The sequence below is a fragment of the Prenolepis imparis genome, unplaced genomic scaffold (assembly GCF_030444845.1).
Source record: "Prenolepis imparis isolate NDT839.2.m4 unplaced genomic scaffold, iyPreImpa1.0 SCAF_8, whole genome shotgun sequence".
Classification (NCBI taxonomy): Eukaryota; Metazoa; Arthropoda; class Insecta; order Hymenoptera; family Formicidae; genus Prenolepis; species Prenolepis imparis.
The window spans coordinates 1,351,086-1,377,567 of record NW_028141166.1 but is presented as its reverse complement, the minus strand read 5'-3'; the positions used below and the strand labels follow the sequence as shown (position 1 = coordinate 1,377,567).

General features: G+C 39.2%; 2 protein-coding genes across 2 annotated transcripts; both read left to right on the top strand.

The window, feature by feature from the left end:
- The first annotated feature begins 10,131 nt into the window (after nucleotides 1–10,131).
- LOC145939982 (uncharacterized) lies at nucleotides 10,132–11,443 on the top strand. The gene has a single exon (XM_083044706.1). The coding sequence runs from the start codon at nucleotides 10,187–10,189 to the stop codon at nucleotides 11,210–11,212; it is 1,026 nt and encodes a 341-aa protein (XP_082900832.1). The 5' UTR covers nucleotides 10,132–10,186; the 3' UTR covers nucleotides 11,213–11,443.
- Nucleotides 11,444–13,622: 2,179 nt separating this feature from the next.
- LOC145939889 (uncharacterized) lies at nucleotides 13,623–14,336 on the top strand. Its single transcript, XM_083044520.1, has one exon. The coding sequence runs from the start codon at nucleotides 13,623–13,625 to the stop codon at nucleotides 14,334–14,336; it is 714 nt and encodes a 237-aa protein (XP_082900646.1).
- Nucleotides 14,337–26,482: the final 12,146 nt, after the last annotated feature.

The window sequence follows — 26,482 nt, the reverse complement described above, 5'->3', positions numbered from 1 at the left end:
TTCAAAAAACTCTTTCCTTTCTTCTTCCCACTTTGATAAATCCCTTCCTTCGCATATCCTTTTTTCATTTCTTCGAAGCATTTTTTCGCCAAAATTCCTCCTCTCCCCTCTTCCAGTTTCCTTTCGTACCCTACTGCTCTCTTTCCTGCTCCTATTCTAAACTTATCCTTCCCTATCTCCTCCCTCACCATGTATCCCGGCGTACACCAATCCACTCCTAACGTCCACCTTATCCATCTTTCTTGCATCGCTTCCACTTCCCTTCTTTCTTTCCAACCCCATATTTCTGCCCCGAACTCCATTACCGTCCCTACCAGCCTTTCACACAACCAAATACTTCTTTCCTAATCTCCTGCAAACCTCCTTTTCCCTATCCCCCAAACCTGCCTTATCACCGCCCCTGCCTTCCTAACTCTTTCTCTTACGTGAGCCTCCTGTCCTCCGTTCCTCATTAACTTATTATATATCCCAAGTACGTAAACTCTTTCACCTCCTCCATCTTTTTCTCCTTCCATCTCCATTTCACACTTTTCATCCTCTCCCCTCCCTTTCTAAACCTCATTACCTTCGTTTTTCCTACATTTCTTTCCAGCTTCTTCCTATCCAAATATCCCTCTAGCTTCCATAACATATGACTCATTCCCTCCTCATTCTCCGCTAGCAGAACCATATCATCCGCGTACGCCAGACAATACACTTTTTCTTCCCCCAATTTCACTCCCCCCATCCTCCCTTCCTTAACACTTCCTCCAGGTCCACCAATACCATATTAAAAAGATGAGCTCATAGGGCACCCTTGTCTCACCCCTCTAGCCGTCCAAAAACGCTCTCCCATCGTCTTCCCTACCCTCACTCTGCTCCTTGTTTCTTTATACACCTCAATCCTATTCCTGACTCCTTCCCTAACCCCTCTTTCCCTCATAGCCTCCATTAGTACCTCCCTATCCACCGGGGTCAAACGCCGCCTTTAAGTCTATAAACGTAGCCACCACTAATCCCCCTTTCCTCCCTATTTGCTTATTCACCAGATAGTTCAAGACATATATATTATCTACAACCCCCATCCCCTTTCTAAAGCCCGTCTGACTCGGTGGGATCATTCCCTTCTGCTCCACCTCCTCTTTTAGCCTTTCTGTTAAAATTCCTACATACACCTTATACAGTGTCGGCATCAACGTCACTCCCCTATACTCCTCTACCTTATCCCCCGTTCCCTTTTTCACCAATGGCACTATAATTCCCTCCTTCCATTGGTCCGGCCATCCTTCTCCCCTCCATATCCTATTGCAGTCTCCCTATCCATTCCTCTATCCTTTCCCCACCAAACCTCCATACCTCATTCGGCACTCCATCTGCCCCTGCCGCTTTTCCCTTCTTCAGCTTCTCCACCGCCTTCTTTATCTCTCCCCTCCCTATTTCCTCCTCTTCGTCCTCCTTTCTCCCTCCCTTCCGCCCCTTTAATACCCTATCTTCCACACCTCCCAACAATCTCATAAAATATTCCCTCCATTCCTTCTCCTCTATCTCCTCATTTATTCCCTTCCACCTTTTCCTTTCCCTGTTCACTATTCTCCACACCTCCCCTTCTGTCTTTGTTCCTTTCGCTTCCTTTATCCATTCTTCATTTTCCTCTTCCTTTTTCCTTCTACATATCAATTTATATTCCGCTCTTTCTTTCCTATACCTCTCTACCCCCCCTCCTATCCTTCTCCAATCCCTTAGAACTTTCCTCACCTCTTTCCTTTTCCCCTCACACTCTTCATCCCACCAGCCTCTCCTTTTCCTCCCTCTCTTTCCTTTGCCCCTTTCTTTAGCTCTTCGTCAATTCTCTCCACCTTTATCTTTATCTTCTCATTTATCTCTTTATCCTCGCTATCATCCCATTCTATCATGTCCCTAATCCTCTCTCCTCCCCTTCCTGTCCATCTTCCCCCTCTCTCTCCCTCCCTTCTCCGTTCTCCCCTCACCGTCCTATCCCCTTTCCTCTCTATCTTCACTATTAGCGGATGATGGTCTGACTCCACGCTATCTCCTACTTCCATCCTTACCACTCTATCTCTCATTCTCTCTTCCCCTATCACATAATCGATCACCGATTCTCCTCTCCCCCCCGTATAAGTAAACTCTCCTTCCTCATCCCTATTTGTGTTTCCATTTAGTATCACCCATCCTACTTTCTCTAACTCTTCTATTAATTTCCTTCCATCCGCATTCCTCTTTTTATCCTTCGACTTTCTTTCATCCTCCTCCCCTTCGCCGCCCTCTTTTCTTCCCCCTAAGCTACCTGTCCTCGCATTGAAATCCCCTCCTATCATTGTCCATCTGTCCTCCCTCTGCTCTTCAAATCATTCCCTCATTGTTTCCAACTTTTTCTCCATGTCTCCGTTCACAAATGCTCCAATTATCCTTCATCTTTCCTCCCCCATCCTTACTTCTACTGCCATCACCCCTTCTTCCTTCTCCTCTACCCCAATTATCTTTGTTACCCCCTTCTCTTTCCTTATCCCAATAATTATTCCTCCCATCGGTCTCCCTTTTCTATTCTTTCTTTTCGCCCACTGCTTCTCCCATCTATATCCTCTCGGCATCCTGCTTTTTACCCCTTCCCAACTCTTCCTGTCTACCCATGTTTCAATCATCACCACCACATCCAATTTTTCCACTTCTCTCCAAAATTGCTTCCCCTTATTCTTTATCCCTGCCACATTCCAAAATCCTACCTTCCATCCACCTCCATCTCCTTTTTCCTCCAGCTTTCCCTTCCCTCCACCTCTCCCTCCCTCTCTTCTCTCCCTTGCTCCTTCCTCCCATCTTATTCCCTTCCTCTCCTCTCTACACTTCCTTATTCCTTTTCTCTCTTCCGGTCCTCTTCTTCCCCCTTCTCTTCACTCCCCTCTCTTACCTCTTCCTTCCAGTTCCTAAGCCTACCTTCCCCTTCATCCCATCTCTACCAACATTCATTTATTCTAATTTTCCCATATCCTGTCCACACTCTATTCCCCTTCTTCCTTTTCTCGTCTGCAATTCCCCCAGCTTCTATTTTATTTTCCTCTCCTCCCAAGTTAAATCGTCCTCAATCCTTACCGCCTTCCCTCTTAATCCTTTCTTCCTCTCCACTACCTGTCTCTTCTGCTCAATACTTCCTAACTTTACCACCACCGTTTCCATTTCCCCCTATCCTTTCCTCCCACCTTTCTAGTCCACTCTATCTCAGGTTTCACTCCGATCTCCTCTAACACTTTTTCCACCTTTTCCCTCGTCTCCCCCGTTCCCCCTTCTAATCTACGAATAACAATATTATTCCTCCTTTCCTCCCTCTCCTTCATTTCCATCTTCCTATCCCATCCTATCATCTTAACTACCATTGTCTCCTTCAATCCCCTACTCCCCTCCATCCCCCTTTCATTCATTACTCCTCCTCCCCCTTCCACCCCCTTGCCTTTTTCATTTTCCATCTCCGTTACCCTCTTTTCTAAGTTTTGAATCCTTTTTCCCATCTCCTCTTTTTCCTTTTTCCACTCTTTTTCCCTTTAACATATTTCCAGTCTCAACATCTCCTCTCTGATCATTTCACTAATCTTATTCGTTATTCTTTCTTCCATTCCTCTAATCAAGTTGCCTATATCTTCCTTCCCCTCCTCCTGTAATTTCTCCGTTTTTTTTGTATCTCCTCAATTCCCCCTCTTCACTATCCTTTCCTTCCTCTCCTAACACATCCCTTTTCCTTTTGAAAAAATCCTCCATACACCCCGTGCTCCCCGTACTCCCTCTCCTTTCCTTCCCTAACTCCTCTATCCTCCTTGGCCTCCCCACCTTTTTCTTTTCCGCCTCCACGACTTCTCCCCCGTCTCCTACCTTCACCAATTCCTCTACTTCCATTGCCGCCTTTTCTTTCTTCTCGTCACCCTTCTTTTCTCCGCGTCCTACTCTCTCTTACCCCGGGCTATCTTCTCTACTCTTTGTCCGTGCTCTACCGTTCCGTCCCACCCACTCGACTCTTCCTTCTCCACTGCCTATACTCTATGCCTTCTCACCTTCCGCACCACCCGTCTACACTCTCTACTCTCTCTGCACCTTCCACGCCTCGTGCCTTTCTCTCACCTTGCGACCGACAGGCGCTCGAATATTCCCGTTTCAGCAGCAGAGCCGAGACCTGGATCTTCCAAGGAGTGAAGCCAAGGTACCTGTAAATAAAAAGAGAGAAATGTATATAGTTAGTTATAAGTTTATTTAAAATAATAAGTTATAGAGTTTAAAAGGAAAAAAGAATTATAATTAAAATTATAATTGGGAAAGGAATAAAAAGTTAAATAAAGTTAAAATGTAAAATAATATAAATATTTAAAGATAGAGTTTTTGAATAAAAGAATAAGTTGTTTTTATTTTGTTTAGCAAACTTTAGGTTTGATAAGATTATAATTATAGAATGTGCAAGAGCAAAAGTTAATTGAAATAATAAGAGCGCAAAAGGAATAATTAATTTTGATTTAGAATCAAAAGGAAAGATAAATCCTAGAGTTATTTTGAGTTGAAACATTAATTATAATATACGCACGATAGAGCGTACGAACAGAGGTTCGTAATATAATTAATAATAATCTTTTAATAATTAGAATAAGTTTGTAACGTTGGAACGTTGTAACGTTGGAAGAAAATAGAATATATGAAAACAAAATAAAAAGGAAAGAATTAGAGAACGATCCGTATGATCAGTGCGAGGTCAATAAACGAAAGTTGACGAATCGTTATAAAACTCTAATGATGTAACCCTATAAATATTTAAAACACATTCCAATCATTAATTCAGTTAGGAAATTAATTTGAGTTAACGTAATGAAAAATCAATCATAAACAGGTGTTGAAGAATAAAGACACTGATTGGAAATTATTTTATAATTTAAAACAAGCAGACAGATGCTATTTATTTTTAGTTTTATTAGAATTATTAATTGACGTTATTTTTAGTTGTGAAAAATAATCACGGTTTGTAGTCAATTAACAATATTAATTTATCAGCATTATGTTCAAGGAATGAATGATTGAAGTGTGTAACTATGTAAATATATATGTACAGTTAGTTTTAAGCATTATAATATACGCGAAGCGTCCGCTAAGAACGCGAAAAGGGAAATGATATGATTGGCTAGCGCGAGCGTGGTGGGGATAACTAGGTGACTACCAAGCGGCGAGCGCGGACCATAACGAGACGCCTGACGCGCTATTGGCGCTGAACGACTGCCAGCGCGGAGGACACGGATTGGCCGGTGACCCAGTAGTGGGGAGACATAGTATAAGAAGCGGCGATCCGAAGACTCGAGAGCGAGAGTCTCACCGAATCCCGACGCGTAAGGATCGCTCGGCGATGGGGGTTTCCGCTCACACCCTCGTACCGCGTAGAAAAAACACGTTCAAGCTCGTTGACGCGAACGCGAAATAACTTGTAACGAAACGTGACGTGATATAAGTGCGAGAATTGTAACCGCGTTATTACCTGCCATAGTAAAACAGCGCGAGTTAATTTAATTGAGATTCCCTGTAATAAATCATAATTTCATTAAATATATATAACGTATTAGTGACAATAAAAATCAAGTGTTACTTACCTGTGATACTTACCCAATCCTAATCGGTTGAGTTGACCATCCTTGTGAATGGTTGTCCTGTCGATGAATCCGGATCCTACGGGCGGTGCATCGATGTCCAACGGCGACCTGAAACAGAAAAAGAAGGAAGTCTAAATCGAGGAAATAGGGAAATTGGCTCGAAGAAGGATCTTTGGCCAAAGTTGTCCATCGTTACTTTCCAAACAACCAAACCTTGGTATTTCCACTGGTTAAAATACCTGGCGACCGATGAAACTTGGCGAAAGCGTTGCAACCTGGGGACTGGTGAGTGATACGTATCACGCGTTACTCTCTAAAGACCGGTCACAACCTAACCTCCTTTACTTTCTTCCTCCTATCCTGTCCCAACTATCACTACTCACCGCCCTCCCTTTCTTTCTTTCACTCCACTTCTGCTCTCTATCACCCGTACACACCTCTCTTCACTCCTCTCCTTCCAACCACCTTTTTCCGTAGAACTCTGACCACAGACTCTCACACCTGTCACACACTCTCACTCCGGAACCGGAAGCCAATTTTCATTTACTGATTCATCTTCATTAATTTTTCTTTTTATTGGAGTATGTACTCCTTTCAATAATTCTAGCATAGAATATGCCCATCAATCTTACCTATATCTTTTATTGAATTTACTATTAAATATGGAGGTTCTATAATAAAGTAGAAAAATATATAAAATTATAAATTTGTTTACAATTACATTACATTTTTGTAAATTATATATAAAAGCTTGTTTTCGACTTTTTAGTATATGTATACAATGAATACATACACACACACACACACATGTATATACAGATATGTTTATAATATCTACACTTGTGCGTGTAACTTTTTATTACTTATCGTAATAGTAACTATGTGTAACGTTGTTTAATTTTTGCAATAGGACATGATCTTATATTAAAGCGATAATATAATTAAATACTTATACGTACCTGTATTGCTCATTATTCCTATAACTTCAATTTTGTCTCCTTTCTGTATATCATATTTAAAGTAATCGTTATGTACAAAATTTATAATGTGAATCTCCAACTTTATTATACTATCTGTGATTGATCCACAGCGAATTTTTTTATTTAATTTGTTATTATAAACGCTACTAAAATTAGATTTTATATATCCTTGTAATACTGCAAAAACAATATATATATTTATTATAATTAAAAATGTGTTACGTCCAGACTCACGGAAGGAAGAGTCGAAAGGAAGGATGCAACTAAACTTATTTCGAATGACGGCAGACTATCCGTCTGTTCGACCCGAACGAACGTGCTTAGGCCCAAATAGGTCAACGATCAGGAAGGTCGCTCTTACTCCATTTAAAGGGCCGTTCGCTCGGTGGTCCCTTTTCGGCAAGAGAATCTAATCTCTTTTGCTCGGGATGGGACCTTGTGCGATCTTGGATTACGGGAATGGAAGTAACGAGATCGGGTCTATTAATTAAAGAGTATTAGGCATCATATTAAAACAATTAATTAATTTTTACTCTTAAAGAACGAGAAAAGAAGAATTAGATTCATAAGAATCATTATACTTATACGTTATTATTATTATTATTATTATTTATTCTAATAGTGTAGCTCTCTTAGTCGGAGAAAAAAAATAGATGCTCCTATGTATGAGTGAGTGTGTGTGTATGGATCGCGAGTGATACATAGATACGGAGGTCTTTAATCGGGGCAGAGAGGGGAAACAGTTATTGTTTAAATTTTAGAATCCCGATTGGTTGTTACAATAATTTAAAACGATAATAGATATATAAAATTTGTGTCCATGTGTGTGCGTGTGTGAGAGAGTGCGAGTTTATGAGAGTTCGGTAATTTCGACGGTGGAGGGGGGAAGGAAGGCGCGGAGGATATCGGCGGGGAATCCGATAGGGTAGGGATGGATAGAGGTAAACATAGGGATGAGGGTACCGGGGAGAATTCCCGTTACAATTTTGTAAAACTGTTCTTCATCGGGATCGTCTGACCTGCAGGTGTAAACACCTTCTGGGAGAGGGAGATCTAGTATAGGGAAATTAGAGAGGAGTCATCTATAACATTCATCTTCGTGTTGGAATGGAATTCGCCCGATGTGTTTCCTGAAAAAGGAGTAGGCCTCGTTATAAATAAAGGGGATTTCTACTACCTCTTGACAAGTGCAACCTTCGTCACACTCTATATTAAGTGGGGAGAATGATCGAGACAAGGAGGGGGAGGGTGGTTCTGAGGTGCAGGAGATGGAATGCGCGGTGGCTCTGGAGAGGAAATCAGAGGGTCATGGGGAGTGTCAGGGTTCCTATTTCCGCTGTGTTTATTAATTATATTAATATGTTCTGTAATTAAGCGCTCTAATAGTTCCTGGGTTGAACTATCGTCCGGGAATGAGTCGGCCGTAGCCCGAGCCACTTCTTGCCTCAGGCGTCGATTCCGACGATTTCGCGCACGTTTTGCTCCAGCTCTCGAAGTCCGCTTACTTAAGTCGTCCACTAAGAATGACGAACGATAAGAAATATCGATCGAGGCGATGGAATGCAATTTCGAAATAATTCTTGCAATACTATTCTCTTTCCATTCTGTCGTTATTAATTATATTTCTTATTCTTTGCGCTTGTATAATTTTAGAGAGAGAGAGAGAGAGAGAGAGAGAGAGAGAGAGAGAGAGAGAGAGAAAGAGAGAGACTGGATAATGTTGAGTAGGGGAAAGGTATGGGAAACGGTATCACGAATCTTTCCGTTATCACGGGAGATCCTGAGTGATTTTTGGAACGGGTGAAATCACGAATCTCGCCGTTATCACGGGAGATCCTGAGTGATTCTTTGGGATGGACGAAATCACGGATCTTGCCGTTATCACGGGAGATCCTGAGTGATTTTTGGAACGGGTGAAATCACGAATCTCGCCATTATCACGGGAGATCCTGAGTGATTTTTCGGGATGGACGAAATCACGAATCTCGCCGTTATCACGGGAGATCCTGAGTGATTCTTGGAACAAGTGAAATCACGAATCTCGCCGTTATCACGGGAGATCCTGAGTAATTTTTCGGGATGGACAAAATCACGGATCTCACCGTTATCACGGGAGATCCTGAGTGATTTTTGGAACGAGTGAAATCATGAATCTCGCCGTTATCACGGGAGATCCTGAGTGATTTTCGGGGTAAAAGAGAGAGAGGGAGAGAAAGGTTTAAGGTTGGATAGGATAGGACATGCGCAAAAGGAGATAAAGAAGATGGCTTTATCTTGAATCCAAGAATTATTTCGATACGGGGTGATGATTTTACTTTATGTTTTTCTCTTTTTGTTATACATGTCTTGACTTATTGTTAGTGGAGTGCGTTGTTAATAATGGCTGCTGGGTTCTAGTCTGGTTGTGTGGTCTTCCGGACTTGCACTATGTTCTTTCACTTGCACTCTAACGAACGTCGGAATTTGAGTTGAAACCGGATTTCGAAATTGAAAGTGTATAAAAGTCCGAAGAGTCTAAATACGAGCTTGTGCACGGCAAACTGCGCTCGAAAGTTCGGAGTAAAATCTGCTCTCTCGAGGGATATCGCGGGTATATAAACCTTCTTGCTCCTCCTCTCCATTCGTTTATTAACATTTCCTGACGAATAGGAAATTTTTCAATGACGCCCTTTAAGTCCCGGAGGCGTCTCTTTTAATTTTACAATTGTCGTGATTGGTCAGGGCTCTGTTTAGGCCCTTATGTTTCGACCAATGGAGAATTTGTTGCTATCAAGTGTGATTGATATGTTTATTACCTCTCGATCTTATCTTAGACAGATATCGCGTAACGACGATCTGTCAGCCGAGAATTGTTTAGAATTGCTTATCGTTGTTAGTCTTTCTTCTAAAATTTTATTAGTCTTTCCAAGTGTTGGTTTCGTTTTGAGAACTGTCGACTAGTTTAACTTCTTAGAATATGATGAGTTACAGTTGAATTTTGTGAGTTGATCTGTATACTTCTCTAGTTCTGTATATATTCTGTTACTTTTGCGATAAAGCTGTCTCGGAATATGTTTGCATCGCCTGCCAGATCGTCGGTTTATTTGCGCGACTGTGATGTTTAAAATGTGGCGATTATATCGGCACATATTCCCCACGGTTAACATATAAATACATACACGAGACAAAAACAATAAGCGAGACGCGAGACGAAATAAACAGGTAGAAAACACAACAGACGAGACAGAGAGACAAAGACGATAATCTAGACTCAAAATTTAATAACACAGGCGAGTTAAAAACACGGATTATTCGCGAAGATTCTCGAAGGTCGTAAGACCGGAGAGAATAGGAAAATGTAACGCTCGTTCGGGACGGTCGGCTACCTACAGTTGTTGCGTGCGGACGTGCGAACAAAGAAATTCTGTATCGAATTCAAAGTCGGAAATTATAACACATTATACACATATTTGAAGGCTCGATTCTTTTCACACTCATATAACACTCCTGCAGCCGTGCATTGACACGAAATTATAATCCCAAAGTGGTGACCCCGACGTGATCGGGTATACGCGAAGAGAACAATTTCGCGATCGGGTGTCGAGTGTGTGCATAAAAAGTGACATGCCTGTGATGCGGGACGGCGAAGACGCTATTCCGCGCGTGGAGCCGGAGACGCGGGCATTCGAGCAGCCGAGGATTCAAGCGCCGAATTCGCACCTGATCGCGATGCAGCCGGCCAGGGCGGAGCAACCACCGGGGTATTTTTTACCTGTCCCCGAGGTGAGTCGAGTGGGCATGCGAATGCCGGAGTTTACGCCGACGGATCCGGAGCTATGGTTTAACATCGTCGACCGGAGTTTCCAAGCCGCCGGGATTACGGTCGACGCGACGAAGTTCGGGTACGCGTTGACCGCCCTCGGACCGCGTTATACTACCGAAGTGCGCGATATAATTATGGATCCGCCCCCGGAGCGCGCGTACGAGACTCTTAAGGCCGAACTCGTTAAGCGACTTAATTTGTCGCAGGAGCATAAGACCCGGAGGCTCCTCGAGCACGAAGAAATCGGCGATCGGAAACCGTCGCAGTTTCTGAGACATCTTCGCGGTCTCGCCGGGAACGTGGTTGGCGACCAGGTGTTGCGGACGATCTGGTTGAGTCGATTGCCGGCTCACCTTCAGCCGCATTTAATTACGCGCACGGCAGATACGCCCGAGCAACTGGCGGATATCGCGGACGCAATCGTGGAGGCTTCCCGGGCGCCGGTATTCCAGGTGGCGGAGACGACGAGATTCGTCGCTCCTCAGGATCGGAGCGCGTGCGACCCGGTTTCCCTGGAGACGAAAATGGAGCTGCGAATGACGCAGATGCGACTGGTGATGCAACAGGAGATGGCGGAGCAGTTGACGGCCATACGGAAGTCGATCGAGGCGATCGGAAGTGATCGCTTTAGAGAAGATCGCGATGACGATCGACGTCGTCCGCGTTCGCGCCAACGCTCGCGTTCGCGCTCGCGAGCGCGATCAGGAAGCCGTGATCCGCCGGCCAGTGGAATTTGCTGGTATCACTGGAAATTCGGATCGAGTGCGCGACAATGCAGGCCGCCCTGCTCGATGCAGCAGCCGGGAAACGCGGGGGCCGGTCGCTAGTGGCGGCGAGCGACTCGGGCCACGGTGCGCGTCGCCTGTTCGTGACCGACGCGAAGACTAAAGTAAATTTTTTAATTGACACGGGCGCTGATCTCTGCGTGTATCCTCGGGGGATGACGCGAGGACCACGACAGAGGTCAACCTACGAACTTTCGGCCGCGAACGGCACACCGATTTTTACGTACGGAACAGAAACTTTGAATTTAAATTTTGGTTTACGACGGGCGTTTTCGTGGCGGTTCGTGATCGCGGATGTCTCGCGACCTATAATCGGCGCGGATTTTCTCGCGCACTATGGACTCCTCGTCGATCTGCGAGGTTCCCGTCTCGTCGACCAGGTGACGAGTTTGACCGCGCGCGGACGATGCATCCGATGCGATGCACCCTGCGTGAAAGCGGTCACGGGAGAGACGTCGTATCACCGGCTGTTGGAGCGGTACGCGGACATCGCGAGGCCAGACGGGCGTCCAAGAGAAACGATCCACACGACGCGACATCATATAGAGACGACGCCGGAACCGCCTGTCGCGTGCAGGCCGCGGAGACTCGCTCCGGATCGATTGGCGGCCGCGAAGAAGGAATTTAGGAGAATGGTGGAAGCCGGAATCGCGCGACCTTCGAGGAGTAGTTGGTCGGCTCCCTTACACATGGTGCCAAAAAGGGATGAAGAATGGCGACCCTGCGGAGACTACAGGGCGCTGAACGCACGAACGGTCCCGGATCGTTACCCGGTGCGACATATCCAGGATTTCGCGCAGGCCCTCGGCGGTAGGAAAGTTTTTACCACGCTGGACCTGGTGCGAGCATATCACCAGATCCCGGTAGCGGAAGAGGACATCCCGAAGACGGCTATCACCACGCCGTTCGGCATGTATGAATTTCCATACATGTCGTTTGGATTACGCAACGCGGCGCAGACGTTTCAGCGGTTCATCGATGAGGTTTTGCGCGATTTTGAATTTTGCTACGCGTACATCGATGACATCCTCGTCGCGTCATCATCGGAGGAAGAACACCACGAGCACCTGCGGACATTGTTCGAGCGTCTGCGAGAATACGGGGTGATTATCAACCCCGCGAAGTGCGTGTTCGGACAACGGAGAGTAGAATTCCTCGGATACGAAGTTTCCGACGAAGGGACACGACCGCTGCCGGCGCGAGTGGAGGCAATCCTCGCGTGTCAGATGCCGAGGACAGCGAGGGAGCTGCGAAGGTACTTAGGCATGGTGAATTTCTACCGAAGATTCTTGCCTAAAGCTGCCGAGAGTTTGGCGCCGCTCAATGACCTCCTTCGAGATAACATCAAGGGCAAGACACCGATATCGTGGACGCCGCAGACTCAACGAGCATTCGAGTCATCGAGGGAAGGTTTGGCCGAAGCCGCACTTCTGAGGCACCCAAGGACAAACGCGGAACTCGCTTTGTTTACTGACGCGTCCGAACAAAGCATCGGCGCGGCAATACAACAGCGGGGCAGCGACGGCTGGGAGCCGTTAGCATTCTTCTCGAAGAAGCTAAGCCCAGCCGAATCGAAGTACAGCGCTTTCGATAGAGAGCTGTTGGCGATATACTTGGCGGTCAAGCATTTTCGGCACATGCTGGAGGCGCGCGCGTTCGCGATATATACCGACCACAAACCAATCATCTTTGCTTTCCGACAGAAACCCGAGAAGAGCACGCCGCGCCAGTTTCGTCACTTGGACTACATCGGGCAATTCACAACCGACATCCGGCACGTGGCGGGCGAAGAGAATGTCGTGGCGGACGCGCTGTCAAGGATAGAGGAGCTGCGCTCTCCAATGGACTACGCTGCACTGGCGGAGTCGCAGGAGGACGAGGAGCTCGAGGAGTACAGGAGGCGAGAGTCCGGACTGAGACTCAACAGAGTCGAGATCCCCGGAACCGGGACCACGATATACTGCGACACAGCAACGCCAACGCCAAGACCATTTTTGACAAGGCCTTTCCGGCGGGCCGCATTCGACCTGGTGCACAACCTGGCACACCCAGGAATCAAGTCGACGGGCAAGCTCGTGGCGCAGCGCTACGTTTGGCCGTCGATGAACGTGGACTGCCGCAATTGGGCTCGATCCTGTGTGCCCTGCCAGCGGTCCAAGGTGTCGCGGCACGTCTCGGCACCGCTGGGAAAATTCGCTGCTCCATCTGGCAGGTTGAGCACGTGCATCTGGACATCATCGCAATGCCAGTCTCAGAGGGAAAGAGATACTGTCTCACGTGTGTGGACCGTTACACGAGATGGCCTGAGGCGTTCCCCGTACGAGATCAGGAGGCGAAGACGATCGCAAGAGCCTTTTACGAGGGGTGGATCTGCCGATTCGGGGCGCCCCTCCGAATTACGACAGACCAGGGAACGCAATTTGAGTCCGGTTTATTTCGACGGCTGAGCGAGATGACGGGGGCAAAGAAGTTGAGGACGACGGCATACCACCCGCAGGCAAACGGAATGGTCGAGCGGTTCCATCGCCAGCTCAAAACAGCGATAAAATGCCAGCAAAACGATCGCTGGACGGAGACGCTGCCGACGGTCCTGCTGGGAATTAGAGCAGCGTGGAAGGACGACCTACAGGCGACCACAGCCGAACTGGTGTACGGCCAGGCACTGAGGATCCCAGGGCAGTTCCTGAGTCGGCAGCCGACGGACGACGAGGACGACGCCGCTGATTTCGTCGGAGCGCTGCGCGAGCACTTCCGGAGGCTGCGACCGGTGGACGGGACCCGACACGGGGAGCGACGACCGTTCGTCTTCAAGGATTTGGCGACGGCTGAGCAGGTCTTCGTGCGAAACGACGGACCGAGGAGGATGCTGCAGGCGCCGTACGAAGGACCATACGCAGTCGTCAGCCGCGGGGACAAAGTCTTTGTCGTGCGCGTGCACGGCAAAGACAAAACAATAACCATAGACCGACTAAAGCCCGCGTATATATTTTCAGAAAACGATATAGGAGGCGACGGGCCGGCGGGGTCGACGACGCAGAGCCGAGACAGCGAGGTCGATCGGCGAGGGGTGCACGACGACGCGAGGCCACCGCTCCGACAGGGAGAGACGACGACGAGAGCGGGAAGAAGGGTCCGATTCCCGGATCGTTTTCGGGCGGGCCTGTGACGCGGGAATAATTATTTCGAGTCGCAAGGTTCCAAGGGATCGTCGTGCTGAGCGAATTATTTTTTATTCTATATTATTTATTTATATTGTTCTGTTTTGTTGGACACGCGTACGCATATGCAAGTACGAGCAAGATTATTATAATAATTATTGTTGGATTTTATTTTTCTCGGAAACTTACGTCGCGCGAAATGGAAAAAAAAAAAAAAAAATAATACATATATATCGGTCAGCGTCCGAACATCGCAATATCGTGCTATCGGCATAGCACTGGCGGGGGAGTCCTGTGGCGATTATATCGGCACATATTCCCCACGGTTAACATATAGATACATACACGAGACAAAAACAATAAGCGAGACGCGAGACGAAATAAACAGGTAGAAAACACAACAGACGAGACAGAGAGACAAAGACGATAATCTAGACTCAAAATTTAATAACACAGGCGAGTTAAAAACACGGATTATTCGCGAAGATTCTCGAAGGTCGTAAGACCGGAGAGAATAGGAAAATGTAACGCTCGTTCGGGACGGTCGGCTACCTACAGTTGTTGCGTGCGGACGTGCGAACAAAGAAATTCTGTATCGAATTCAAAGTCGGAAATTATAACACATTATACACATATTTGAAGGCTCGATTCTTTTCACACTCATATAACACTCCTGCAGCCGTGCATTGACACGAAATTATAATCCCAAAAAAATATCGCCTTGCATTCTCCGATAGAAAAGAATCGTGGAGTCCACAGGACGTAGCGATTCTTTACTATTATTGTTAAGTTATCTCGGCATATGATTTCTTCGCCTATCAGTTCGTAGTTTATTTGTGCCTCTGCGATATTTCGAATATCGCCTTGCGTTCTCCGAAAGAAAAGAATCGTGGAGTCCACAGGACGTAACACCCCCCGCCTTAGACAAATGTTGGGGGTGTAAAAACGCAAGAATAATATGTATGAAATTTGATTCTTTTCTTTCGGGGTTTTAGAAATTTGCTCGTTTAATTGACAATCTAAGATACATGGTAGATATATATAGTTTGTGTTTTCCTTTATTTTTAAGAAGGAGGAAAAAAGAAGGCGACCTCCAAAACCCCTTCCTTCTGTTTTTTCGTCTTTCTTTTACATACATTTAATTTTCCTTAATGGTTAATATTTGGATATATATTTCATTACAATATACGCTTGATTTTGAGAAGGAGGAAAGAGAAGGCGACCTCCAAAACCTCTTCCTTCCGTCTTTCGTTCTTCTTTTGTATACATATAATTTTCTTAACATCTAGCTTTTTTAATATATTTTCCTTCCAAAGGCCCATTTTCCTATCTATTTCTTTAAGTGGTCGTGACCGTATTACCATCGCCTTGTGACATATGGTTTCGAGATGTAGGTACTCGGAAAAAAGGTCTTCGCTCTTCTCTTATTACTCTTCTTGCCATCGTTGGATTACTTCTGATCCCCATCCTTCGTCTAGGTAGTCTCTGGGAGTGCAGGTATTCTTCGATGCAACCTCTGCATTCGTGTGCGGATTTTATCTGTACAATTCTTTTATTGCAATAGACGCAATGAGTTTGATGGTCGGCTGAGTCTTTGTGCACTAGGTTGTGTGGCGCCACAAATACGTATGTGTTCTTGTATTCGTCCTGTATATTGTTATAACACGTGGTACAGATTTTGTAGCTGTTATTAATGTTTTGGTAAAGCTGTTCTTCTAGTGCCATTACGCATCTGAGTTCCATGAGGTATTCGTGTGCTTCGGGGTAGTCACTCGGTTTTACTCCATCGATGGGTCCGTGGTATTCTTCTCCTTTTATTTCAGGGATCCACAAGAGGCGATGGTATACCGGCATTTTTCTCTTCCCCTTTTTTTTTATTTTACAACCGATGAGTAAGTGACTATGAGAGAACGAAAAGAAAGTAAAAATAAAAAGGGAAAATGGCTCTTTTTAAGATTCTTGTAAAATATATATACAGGGTGTCCCTACACACATACAAAGTCTGCTTTTTTTAGAGCCACTTGATGTACAAATTCGACTGAACAACCTCCCCGCGGTGTACATCGGATAATACGAATGCCGATGATATATCAACTTTGAAGCTTTGTATCTTGGGAACGGCTTGCGCAAAAGACCCACATAGGTAGTGTTTTGAAAACGTCTCGACAAGGGTTACAAGAACAATAAAAAATAGGGGGTTCCATTTAAGAAATCATCGATGATCTTCACGTGACCTTCAAATGACTATTCAAGGTCAAATTAATGACACCATCTTATGTCTCCTCGAAACCATACAACTTTTGTCTGAAACATTTTTGCTGAAAATGCTTCGTTAAAGAATTATCGAGGTGCGTTTTTTTAAATGGGACACCCTGTATATATGGGCTATTAATAATATAATATATAAGGGATATATATATAGCTATAGAATATAATTATAGAAAATGTAATATAATATTGCTTATGATTATTATTGTCGCTAATGTTCTTATGAGTTAATGAAACGGTTAATAAAAGAAAAATATGATAGAAAGAAAATGAGATAGTCGTAAAAGGAATTTATAGTCATAGAAATGAATAGAGTAATTTTTCTGTAACTACTTTATTTGTATGTATATGTATATATATATGTATATAAAACGGCAGTTTTCGGTCCACTTTCAATGATGAAATGGCAGTTTCCAGGACTTTTGGCAGTTTTCAGGTCAATCCTGAAAGTTTTGTCCTTGTAATGACAGTTTTCAGGACGGTCTTGAATAATGCCTATCAACCTGTTTTATATAGAAGGTCCTTGATACAATCTTTATGTTGAAAAGTTTTATCTATAATTTGTATAAATGCTTTAATTTAATAATAAATTTATAGATATGAATAAAACATGTATAGATATCTTTGGAAATATTTTCTTAATGTATGTACCTACATGTAGTTGCTATGTATGCAGTATTATAAAATATATGTTATATTCATGAACTTGAAACCTTAAATATGTTCTTTTGTATTTCTACTTTTTTTGTATTACTATATATTTTAAAAAAATTATTAAATTTTTTTTATTTTTTTAAAAATGTTATACATATACATATATTTATATGAGAAACATAAAAAATAAATGAGTAACAAATATACAACTGATCTTGTTGACACGCACAAGTATAATGTAAAGTATAATTAAAATACAATTAAATATGTAATATGTAATTTAATATGTAATTAAATATGTAACTAAATATGTAATTTTAAAAATTTTTAAAGAAAAAAGGTCATATACATATATACATTAAGAAAATATTTTCAAAGATATCTAAACATGTTTTTTTCGTATCAATAAGTTTATTATTAAATTAAAGTATATATACAAATTATTAGATAAAACTAATCAACATAAAAGTTGTATTAAGTAAAGATAGTATAACAGAGATCGACCGATATGCCGTCGTGACGTAAAAACGGATATCGGATATGACGTTTTCGATGGTGGTGTATTTTCATTGTTGAATAAATGCAAGAATACGATATATATTCTGGATCCATATTTTTTTCTTTCCGAATCTTTTGGAAATCGACACATTTGCTGAATCTCTTTTAATTGTATTAATGTAATAACCAGCACAGCAACTATTAGGCATTTCTGATTCATTCACCTATTTTATTTGAAAAAAAATAATTATTTTTGAGATTGGAAATATGCAAATGTTAACACATTCATATACTTCCACTTTATATAAGTAAAAATAAAAATTCTATATAAATTACTTTTAAAAAAACAGAATACAAAAATCGATTAACAGAGGCTGTTTTCTTCTGACAGGTGACAGGTTAGGTCGGATAGGCTTTCTTTGTCAGTTATATATATCTTTCTCTCTCACACTTCCGGTTATACCCCAAGGGACAGGAACCGATCAGAAAACGCATCGAATGATCTTTGATATAGTATCTCTAGTATCAAGGATCTTCTACATATATAAAACAGGATGATAGGCATTATTCAAGACCGTCTTGAAAACTACCCTTTTGAGGAAAAACCTATCAGGACTGATCCGAAATCTACCAAAAGTTTTGAAAACTGTACTATATACAGGGCGTCTCAGAGCATCCTTAACAATGTTCGTGAGGTGATAGAACGGATAGAAATGAACAAAAAAGTATTATACTATTTTGCTAAATTCCAAATAATTATTAAGTTAGTAATTAAAATATCTGAGGGAATGAGTAGATGGCAAGCGGTAGGTCGGAATCAGTGGGCATGTAGGATGGCGTATTTGTCTATTTCGCTTAGTAACAAAAGTATCATCTTACTTTTCAGCGCGGCGTCATTGCTCGCTGCTCGCTGCATGACTCCGTCTCTCGCTCAGATAATGCTTTTGTTACTAAGCGATGTAAACAAATAAGTCATCATATATGCCCACCGATTCCGGTCTACCGTTTTCCACCCGATCATTTATTCGCTCAGATATTTTAATTAATAACTGAATAATTATTACGAATTTATCAAAATTATATAAGACTTTTGTGTTCATTTCGATCCATTCTATCACCTCAGGAACGTTGTTAAGGATGCTCTGGGACACCCTGTATACATACGAGTGCATGTGTGCGTGTGTATACAAAGTATGGAAAATATTTATCTTTCTTTTTCTTTTTTTCTCTCGTTTTCTTTCCTCTCTTTCTCTTTCCATGTGTTTAATGTAGCAAGACATTTGATGATAAAGAGAGACAAAGGCAGAGTGGAGGAAAGAAATATGAAGAGAAAAAGAGAAAAAGGAGAAATATTTCTATGTGATACAATGCATGTACGTATGTATACATATATATACGGTGTTTTTGGCTGAAGCAGATTTGGTCGCTCTGAAAGCGATTAAGTCCTATTTCTCATGAACTTATGTTCGATTGAATCACTCTTTTATTATAAATTAAGTATTAATCTATTATTAATAATTAATTTAATATTAATAATATTAATTTAAAATAATTTAATAATTTATTACAGCTAATATTGATATTAATTTATTACTAATAAAGTCTATTACTAATAAAATATTATAAGTTTATTACTAATAATTAATAATATATTTACTATTAAATAAATTTTGTATAATTATGACTCCTGCACACTGAACGCGATAAACCTTCCCGCGCGTCAAGAAGCGACGCGGCAGCCAATCAGATTTCCGCCGCACCAAAAGTTGAACTCGATCCAACTTTTATTGGCTACCGCGTCGCTTCTTTTCGCGTGGCAAGCTTTATTGTGTCCTGTGTGCAGGAGCCATAATTGTTTCTTAATATATTTTTTTATAAATAATATTTTCTTTAAAATAAACATGGGTTGAGTATGGATCGGAATTTAGTCTGTCATTTCACAACACGATTCAGGCCGCACAAGGCACATCTTGGTATGTAAAGTCTACGCTTGAACTGTATAGGATGGATTTGTTATTACAGAATCTGTCATCTTAATTTCTTCTTATTTAATCATAGAGATATAAGAATAGAGCGCGCGAGTCATATGCTAGCACGTAAGAGGCAGCGAGAAAGGAATAGAAAGAGAGCTGCCATATAGGCCCGTATTCATAATCCGATCTTATATTTAAGATCGTCTTAAGTCTTGTCGGAAGTTGACTTAAGACCCCATTCAACCAATCAAATGGCTGCGTAGCATCTCAAGCTCGGACTTAAGGCCATCGCACACGAATTTCCATAACCGTAAGCATAAGACGTAACGTAAGAATTATTTTATGTCTAAAATATGTGTATATATTTATATATATTACATATTAATATTCTTTAAAATTATTAAATATCAAATCATACATAAATCAGATATATGCATACATATGTCATGCAATGAACATAAATCGAGTAGAAGAATAGAGATGTGCCATAACCTTTTAGTAGCAATACTCATATACAGGGTGTCCGGTAATAGTCGCATCAACCGTCGTGTGCAGGTAGAGCTAGTTAAACCGAGTAGAAAAGTCCTCTACCATTTTGCGATATTCTCAATAATAAGAGAGATATTAATTAATAAAGATCGGCCAATTCGCGTGACGACGGCGAGAAGAGACAGCCCAGTTTTATGTCGTTACTAAGCATGCGGCGAAAAGAAACAGTATAATGTTACACGGTTGCTAAGCGCGCGATGAAGCGGGGAGGAGCGCTTTACAAAAGACAGTAACTCCATACGAGTAGCGCTAACTCTGGACCCCAGAGTGGGCTGTCTCTTCTCGCCGCACGCTTATCATCGCGCGAATTGGCTGATTTTCTTTAATTTATTTCTCTCTTATTATTGAGAATATCGCAAAATGGTAGAGGACTTTTCTACTCGGTTTAACTAGCTCTACCTGCACACGACGGTTGATGCGACTATTACCGGACACCCTGTATATATATGTACACAATTCTTCGTACGTAAAAATTTCAACCGACTGAAATTCATGTTAAGATTATGGTTATTTCTGATCTTACGGAATAATTTAGATCAAAGCTAGTTTTTGATTGGTTCTCGAGCTTATGATTACGTCTTATGCTTACGGTTATGGAAATCCGTGTGCGATGGCCTTTAAAACGATCTTAAATATAAGATTGGACTATGAATACGGACCATAGAGTACTCTGTCTTTGTCAGTCCTTGTTCAACGCTAATACGCTATAGAGTATGGCGTATGCGTCGCTGAACAAGGACTGACAAAGACAGAGTACTCTATATGATTTCAGCTCGCTCACGCGCTCTATTCTTAAGGCCCGCACAGACTTTTGCATAACGCATAACGCATAAGCATAAGAAATTTGATTGGTTGAATTTCTTATGTATACGTTTATGGATCAATCAAATCTCTTATGTATATACGTTATGCGTTATGTAAAAGTCTGTGGTCTGGCCTTTATATCTCTATGTATTTAATGGAGAGTAAGAAACCACAGAACATATAAGAAACGTTTCCCGCGTACGCAAAGACTTGTTCCACAAATTTGCGTTGCATATTAATAATCTTATTAACGTTTACGAAGTGCTTTATATGCTATTAAACATAGCCAATACGTGATATATTTTAATAATGTGTGTCCAAATCTCAGATAGCGTAATAGTTTTACAAACGCGCGTATTGCATTAATAAAGGTTATATTTGAAACTACTAATGATATCGCTTTAGCGATAATTTAACATGTATGGTCTATATAAATATCAAAAAAAGTATTCTGTTCACATTCGCAATACACGAAGAAGGAAACAATTAATAGAATATTGAATGGTAAGTATTTTATTGTAAGCATAAAATATTGTTTAAATTCTATAATTTTTTTAATGTTTATGATTATAAAGATAAACATGTTACTCTAAAGAAATTCTTTAATTTGTAATTATATTCTAACTTAATGTTAGTAATTATATTCTATTTTTTTTAATTTATAAACACTACAACAAATTCACATTTTTTTCAATTTTATTAACATTAATAGATGCATTTTTCTGATAGTTATAACCAAATTATATTTATAAAGTACTAATGAATATAAAAATGTTTTGATATAGATAATCATAAAATGCTTGAAGCAATAGCTGAAAATTTAAATTTAAAAGTACCAGTCTTACAATTGCACAAAGACATTGGTAAGTATTATAATTTTTATATATATTATAAAAAATATATATTAAAAGATTGTAGCATGTTATAATAATTATTAGTAATTTTTAATTTTTAACCTTGATACATACTGTTGTCCATAATACCATTGATGGATTTGACTGTATTATTACAAATTATTTTCAAACACTTTCTGCTGAAATTATAAATATTGAAGAGTTGACAAAACAAAGTAATATGTGTGATAAAAATATCAGTATTGAATTAGGAAATAAATCGACTTCTAATATTACACTGCCAGCATGCAATCCGTATGTATCAGTCATGCAATTGAGTGAAGATAAGAATTTAATTCTTGCTTATATACATTATGATACAAAATATTTTACAATTGATTATAATTCATTTTTTTACAGTCGGTGATAATATTGATACACAATGCAATCGTAATATAACTAATGAATCTGAATCTGTTGTCCAAATAAATAATTTTCAAACAGTATAAAAGCTGTACATTCTGATGATTTAATGAAACAAACTGATACGTTAGATAAAAATGTTAATGCTGAATTACGAAATGAAATTATCTCTAATGTTGTGTTAGACAACAATCTATGTACAAATACAAGTGATAACTTAAGTTTGAAAATACCAGTCGTACAATTGAATGAAGACAATGGTAAGCATTGTAATTTTTGTTTATATTATAAAAAATGAAAAGAAACTGTAATATGTTTCAGTTAATTACAGAAGAATCTTTATTTTACAGTCAATAATAATGTCGACAACGATATTGTTCCTCGTAATGGTACTGATGAATCTGAATGTACTAATGAAACCACAAAGGATTTTGAAACACTTTCTAAAGTTGTAAATACTGAAGAGCTGACGAAACAAAATCAAAATAAGTTAGATGAAAAGATAAGTACTGAATTAGTACAAAATAAATTTGCTTCTAATGTTACATGGCCAGAATGCAATCTAGATATACCAGTCATGCAATTAAATAAAGGTAAGAAACATAATTTTTGCTTATATTATAAAATATTTTACAAGTTACATAATATTTTAATATTTTATTAAACTTTTTATTATTTTACAAATGATCATAATTTATTGTTTTATAGTCATTGATAATGTTGAGCCACACATTGCTTATAATTTAACTAATAAATCTGAATCTATTATTGAAACAATAAATGGTTCTCAAACACTTCCTACTAGTATAGAAGCTGTACATTCTGACGATTTAATGAAACAAACTGATACATTAGATAAAAATGTTAATGTTGAATTACGAAATGAAATTATCTCTAATGTTGTGTTAGACAACAATCTATGTACAAATACAAGTGATAACTTAAGTTTGAAAATATCAGTCGTGCAATTGAATGAAGACAATGGTAAGCATTGTAATTTTTGTTTATATTATAAAAAATGAAAAGAAACTGTAATATGTTTCAGTTAATTACAGAAGCATCTTTATTTTACAGTCAATAATAATGTCGACAACGATACTGTTCCTCGTAATGGTACTGATGAATCTGAATGTACTAATGAAACCACAAAGGATTTTGAAACACTTTCTAAAGTTGTAAATACTGAAGAGCTGACGAAACAAAATCAAAATAAGTTAGATGAAAAAATAAGTATTGAATTAGTACGAGATAAATTTTCTAATGTTACGCTACCAGAATACAATCTATATAATGATATACTTATTCTATCTGAAACGAATACTAATAATTCTACATTAGAATGCAGTCTTGATCAAATAATTTCAACTGACGAACTGAATCATTTAGACGTATCTTTGAATAGTATAATAAATTGGAATACAGACGAAAATAATATGCTTAATGATAATCTTGATGACTGCTGCAGTTACAACGATAGTGATAATATGGAAACTCAGGATAATAATAGAAATGAAGTAAATAATAATAGTACATATGAAGCAAACCTGATGCAATATACTAATAAGAACTTGAAACAGTTTCATAAAGCACCTTCTAATGTAAATAATTCTCCTGATAATAGCAGTGACTGTAGCAATGATAATATAGATAGAGATCCTGATTATTGCTATTCAGATTCAGAAGATTCTGATGAGGAGAATAATATTTCTGTACCATCATGTCCAATAGAATCTAATAACGTTACAGGAAGTAGTTTAAAAACTTCATTAAATATTTCTGGACAAAAAATCTGTGATGATACAAATTTACAAGTTAATTGTTCAAATCCTAAAGGTACAGGAAAACAAAATTTTTGTTAATGCAAGAAAATGCAATCGAAGATAAGTAGGCATCTAGAACGGGTGTATAAAAATGAAGAAGTAAAAAAATTTGCTGCATTACCGAAAGGTATAGAAAATATATTGTTGAAATATGTATTTTTGATATTTATTTTTATTTTTTAATGTTATTCTATTTATTATCTAGCAGCGATATTTCCATTATTTAATGAATTATTTTATTTTATTGAATTATTATTTTTACAATAGAATTTATTTATTACTTATTGCATTATTTTATTGAAAATTATTTTATAATAGAATTTTTTGGATATCGTATTTATTAAACATATTTAAGAGCAAGTTTTGAAAAATATATATTATTATATGTATTAATTAATGCATATGCTCTCAAACTATTTTCTAATTATAGAATACCGTTCTTTGTGTATTTTCTAATTGTATATATAAATATTCGATAATTGTATTATATTAATAATTTAATTATATTTTTATTTCTTTTTTAATACAAATATTGTATTTTATATTAGGTAATAAAGAAAGGCAGAAGATTATTGGACTTCTCAGACGAAGAGGAAATTATTTGTTCAACACAGATCCTGCATATAATAAGGGAGAGCTTATAGTTTGTAGAAGACCAGCAGAAAATCAAGAAAAAAACAAGAAAATCAAGAAAATCAAGAAAAAAAACTGCATGTGATTTTATATGTTGCGCTGGATGTAAAGGCTTTTTTACAAAAAATAATATACGTCATCATTTTAAAGAGTGCACTCAGAAAACTGTTGGCATATGTGTCAAAATGCTTGGCAGAAAAGTCCAAGGCCGAATTCATGAATGTGCAAATTCTATTTTGAGAAATGTTGTATTTCCAGTATTAAGAGAGGATGATATTATTAGATTAATTAGATATGATGAATTATTAATTACTTACGGCAATAAATTATGTTTGAAATACAAGCATCAGCACCAACAAGATATGATAAGATTTCGTTTAAGATTATTAGGAAGATTTTTACAAATCCTCAAAAGGATTAATAAGAATGTAACAGATTTTTACAGTATTTATCATCCATCGATATATGATGATTGTATTACAGCTGTAAATCAAGTAGCAGGTTTTATTACAAGCACAAAAATTTATGCAGCTCCTGTTGCATCAAGAATTGGCACTCATAAAACAAATAGGAAATATGGGTATTGCTGAATGTATAAAAAAAAATAAATTGCAACCCAAAGTTGATATAGAAAACTTTTTAAAGTTACTCGAAGAAGATTTTAGTGTGTCTGTTAATAAAACTGTTGAAGAATCCATATTACAAACTAAGCGCTATAAAGTACAGGATTTACCTTCATTAGAAGACATAAAATTATTACACAATTTCCTACAAACTAATAGGCGCTCGGCATTTCAACGACTCAGTGAGACATTTACATACAATAATTGGCGGCAGCTAGCACAATTTACCTTGATATCCGTTCAAGTGTTCAATAGGCGAAGAGCCGGAGAAATAGAACGTATATCTATTGATGATTACAAACATCAGGAAGATATAAATGAGCGAACGAATCCAGATTTATATGAATCTTTATCGCCTGAAGCTCAAAAGGTATGTTTACTTTTTGTATATTTTCTATATGATTATTATTTATTATTATATATTTTTATTATATACTACATAAAAAAACTAAGGATCTAAATGTTATAAATCAATTAAATAACATGCACAGAATAAATTATGTACAATTCAATAATCATCACTTAGTATAATACAGCAAATATTACACTGCAGATTAAAATATATATTATATATTAAATATAAATATTTTACAAAATATAACAGATTTATTTATTATAAAATATGATAGATTAAAATAAATTTGATATAGAGAATAGAGCATTTTTAATATATCATATATTTATAAAGAGAAATATTCCAATTTTTACATATCAGATTATTTTTAATAAGTTTGAAAATATAATTTATAAAATATAAAATTTTTTAAATATAAAATATAAATTTAGATTGTTTAAAAAGAGAAAAAATTTCTTTTCAAAGAAAAAGTTTTGAATTTCTATTTACATATTCTTTTAATAATTAGAGAGAGAGAGAGAGAGAGAGAGAGAGAGAGAGAGAGAGAGAGAGAGAGAGAGAGAGAGAGAGAGCAGAAATTGAATTTTTCATATATTTATGAAATATATTAAGATAATTTAATTTATAATTTATCAATTATATCTTGCAATTATAGAACATATTTTATTTTTTATTGAATAGTTAATGTATATATAGAGAAAGATGTAAACTCTCTCTCTCT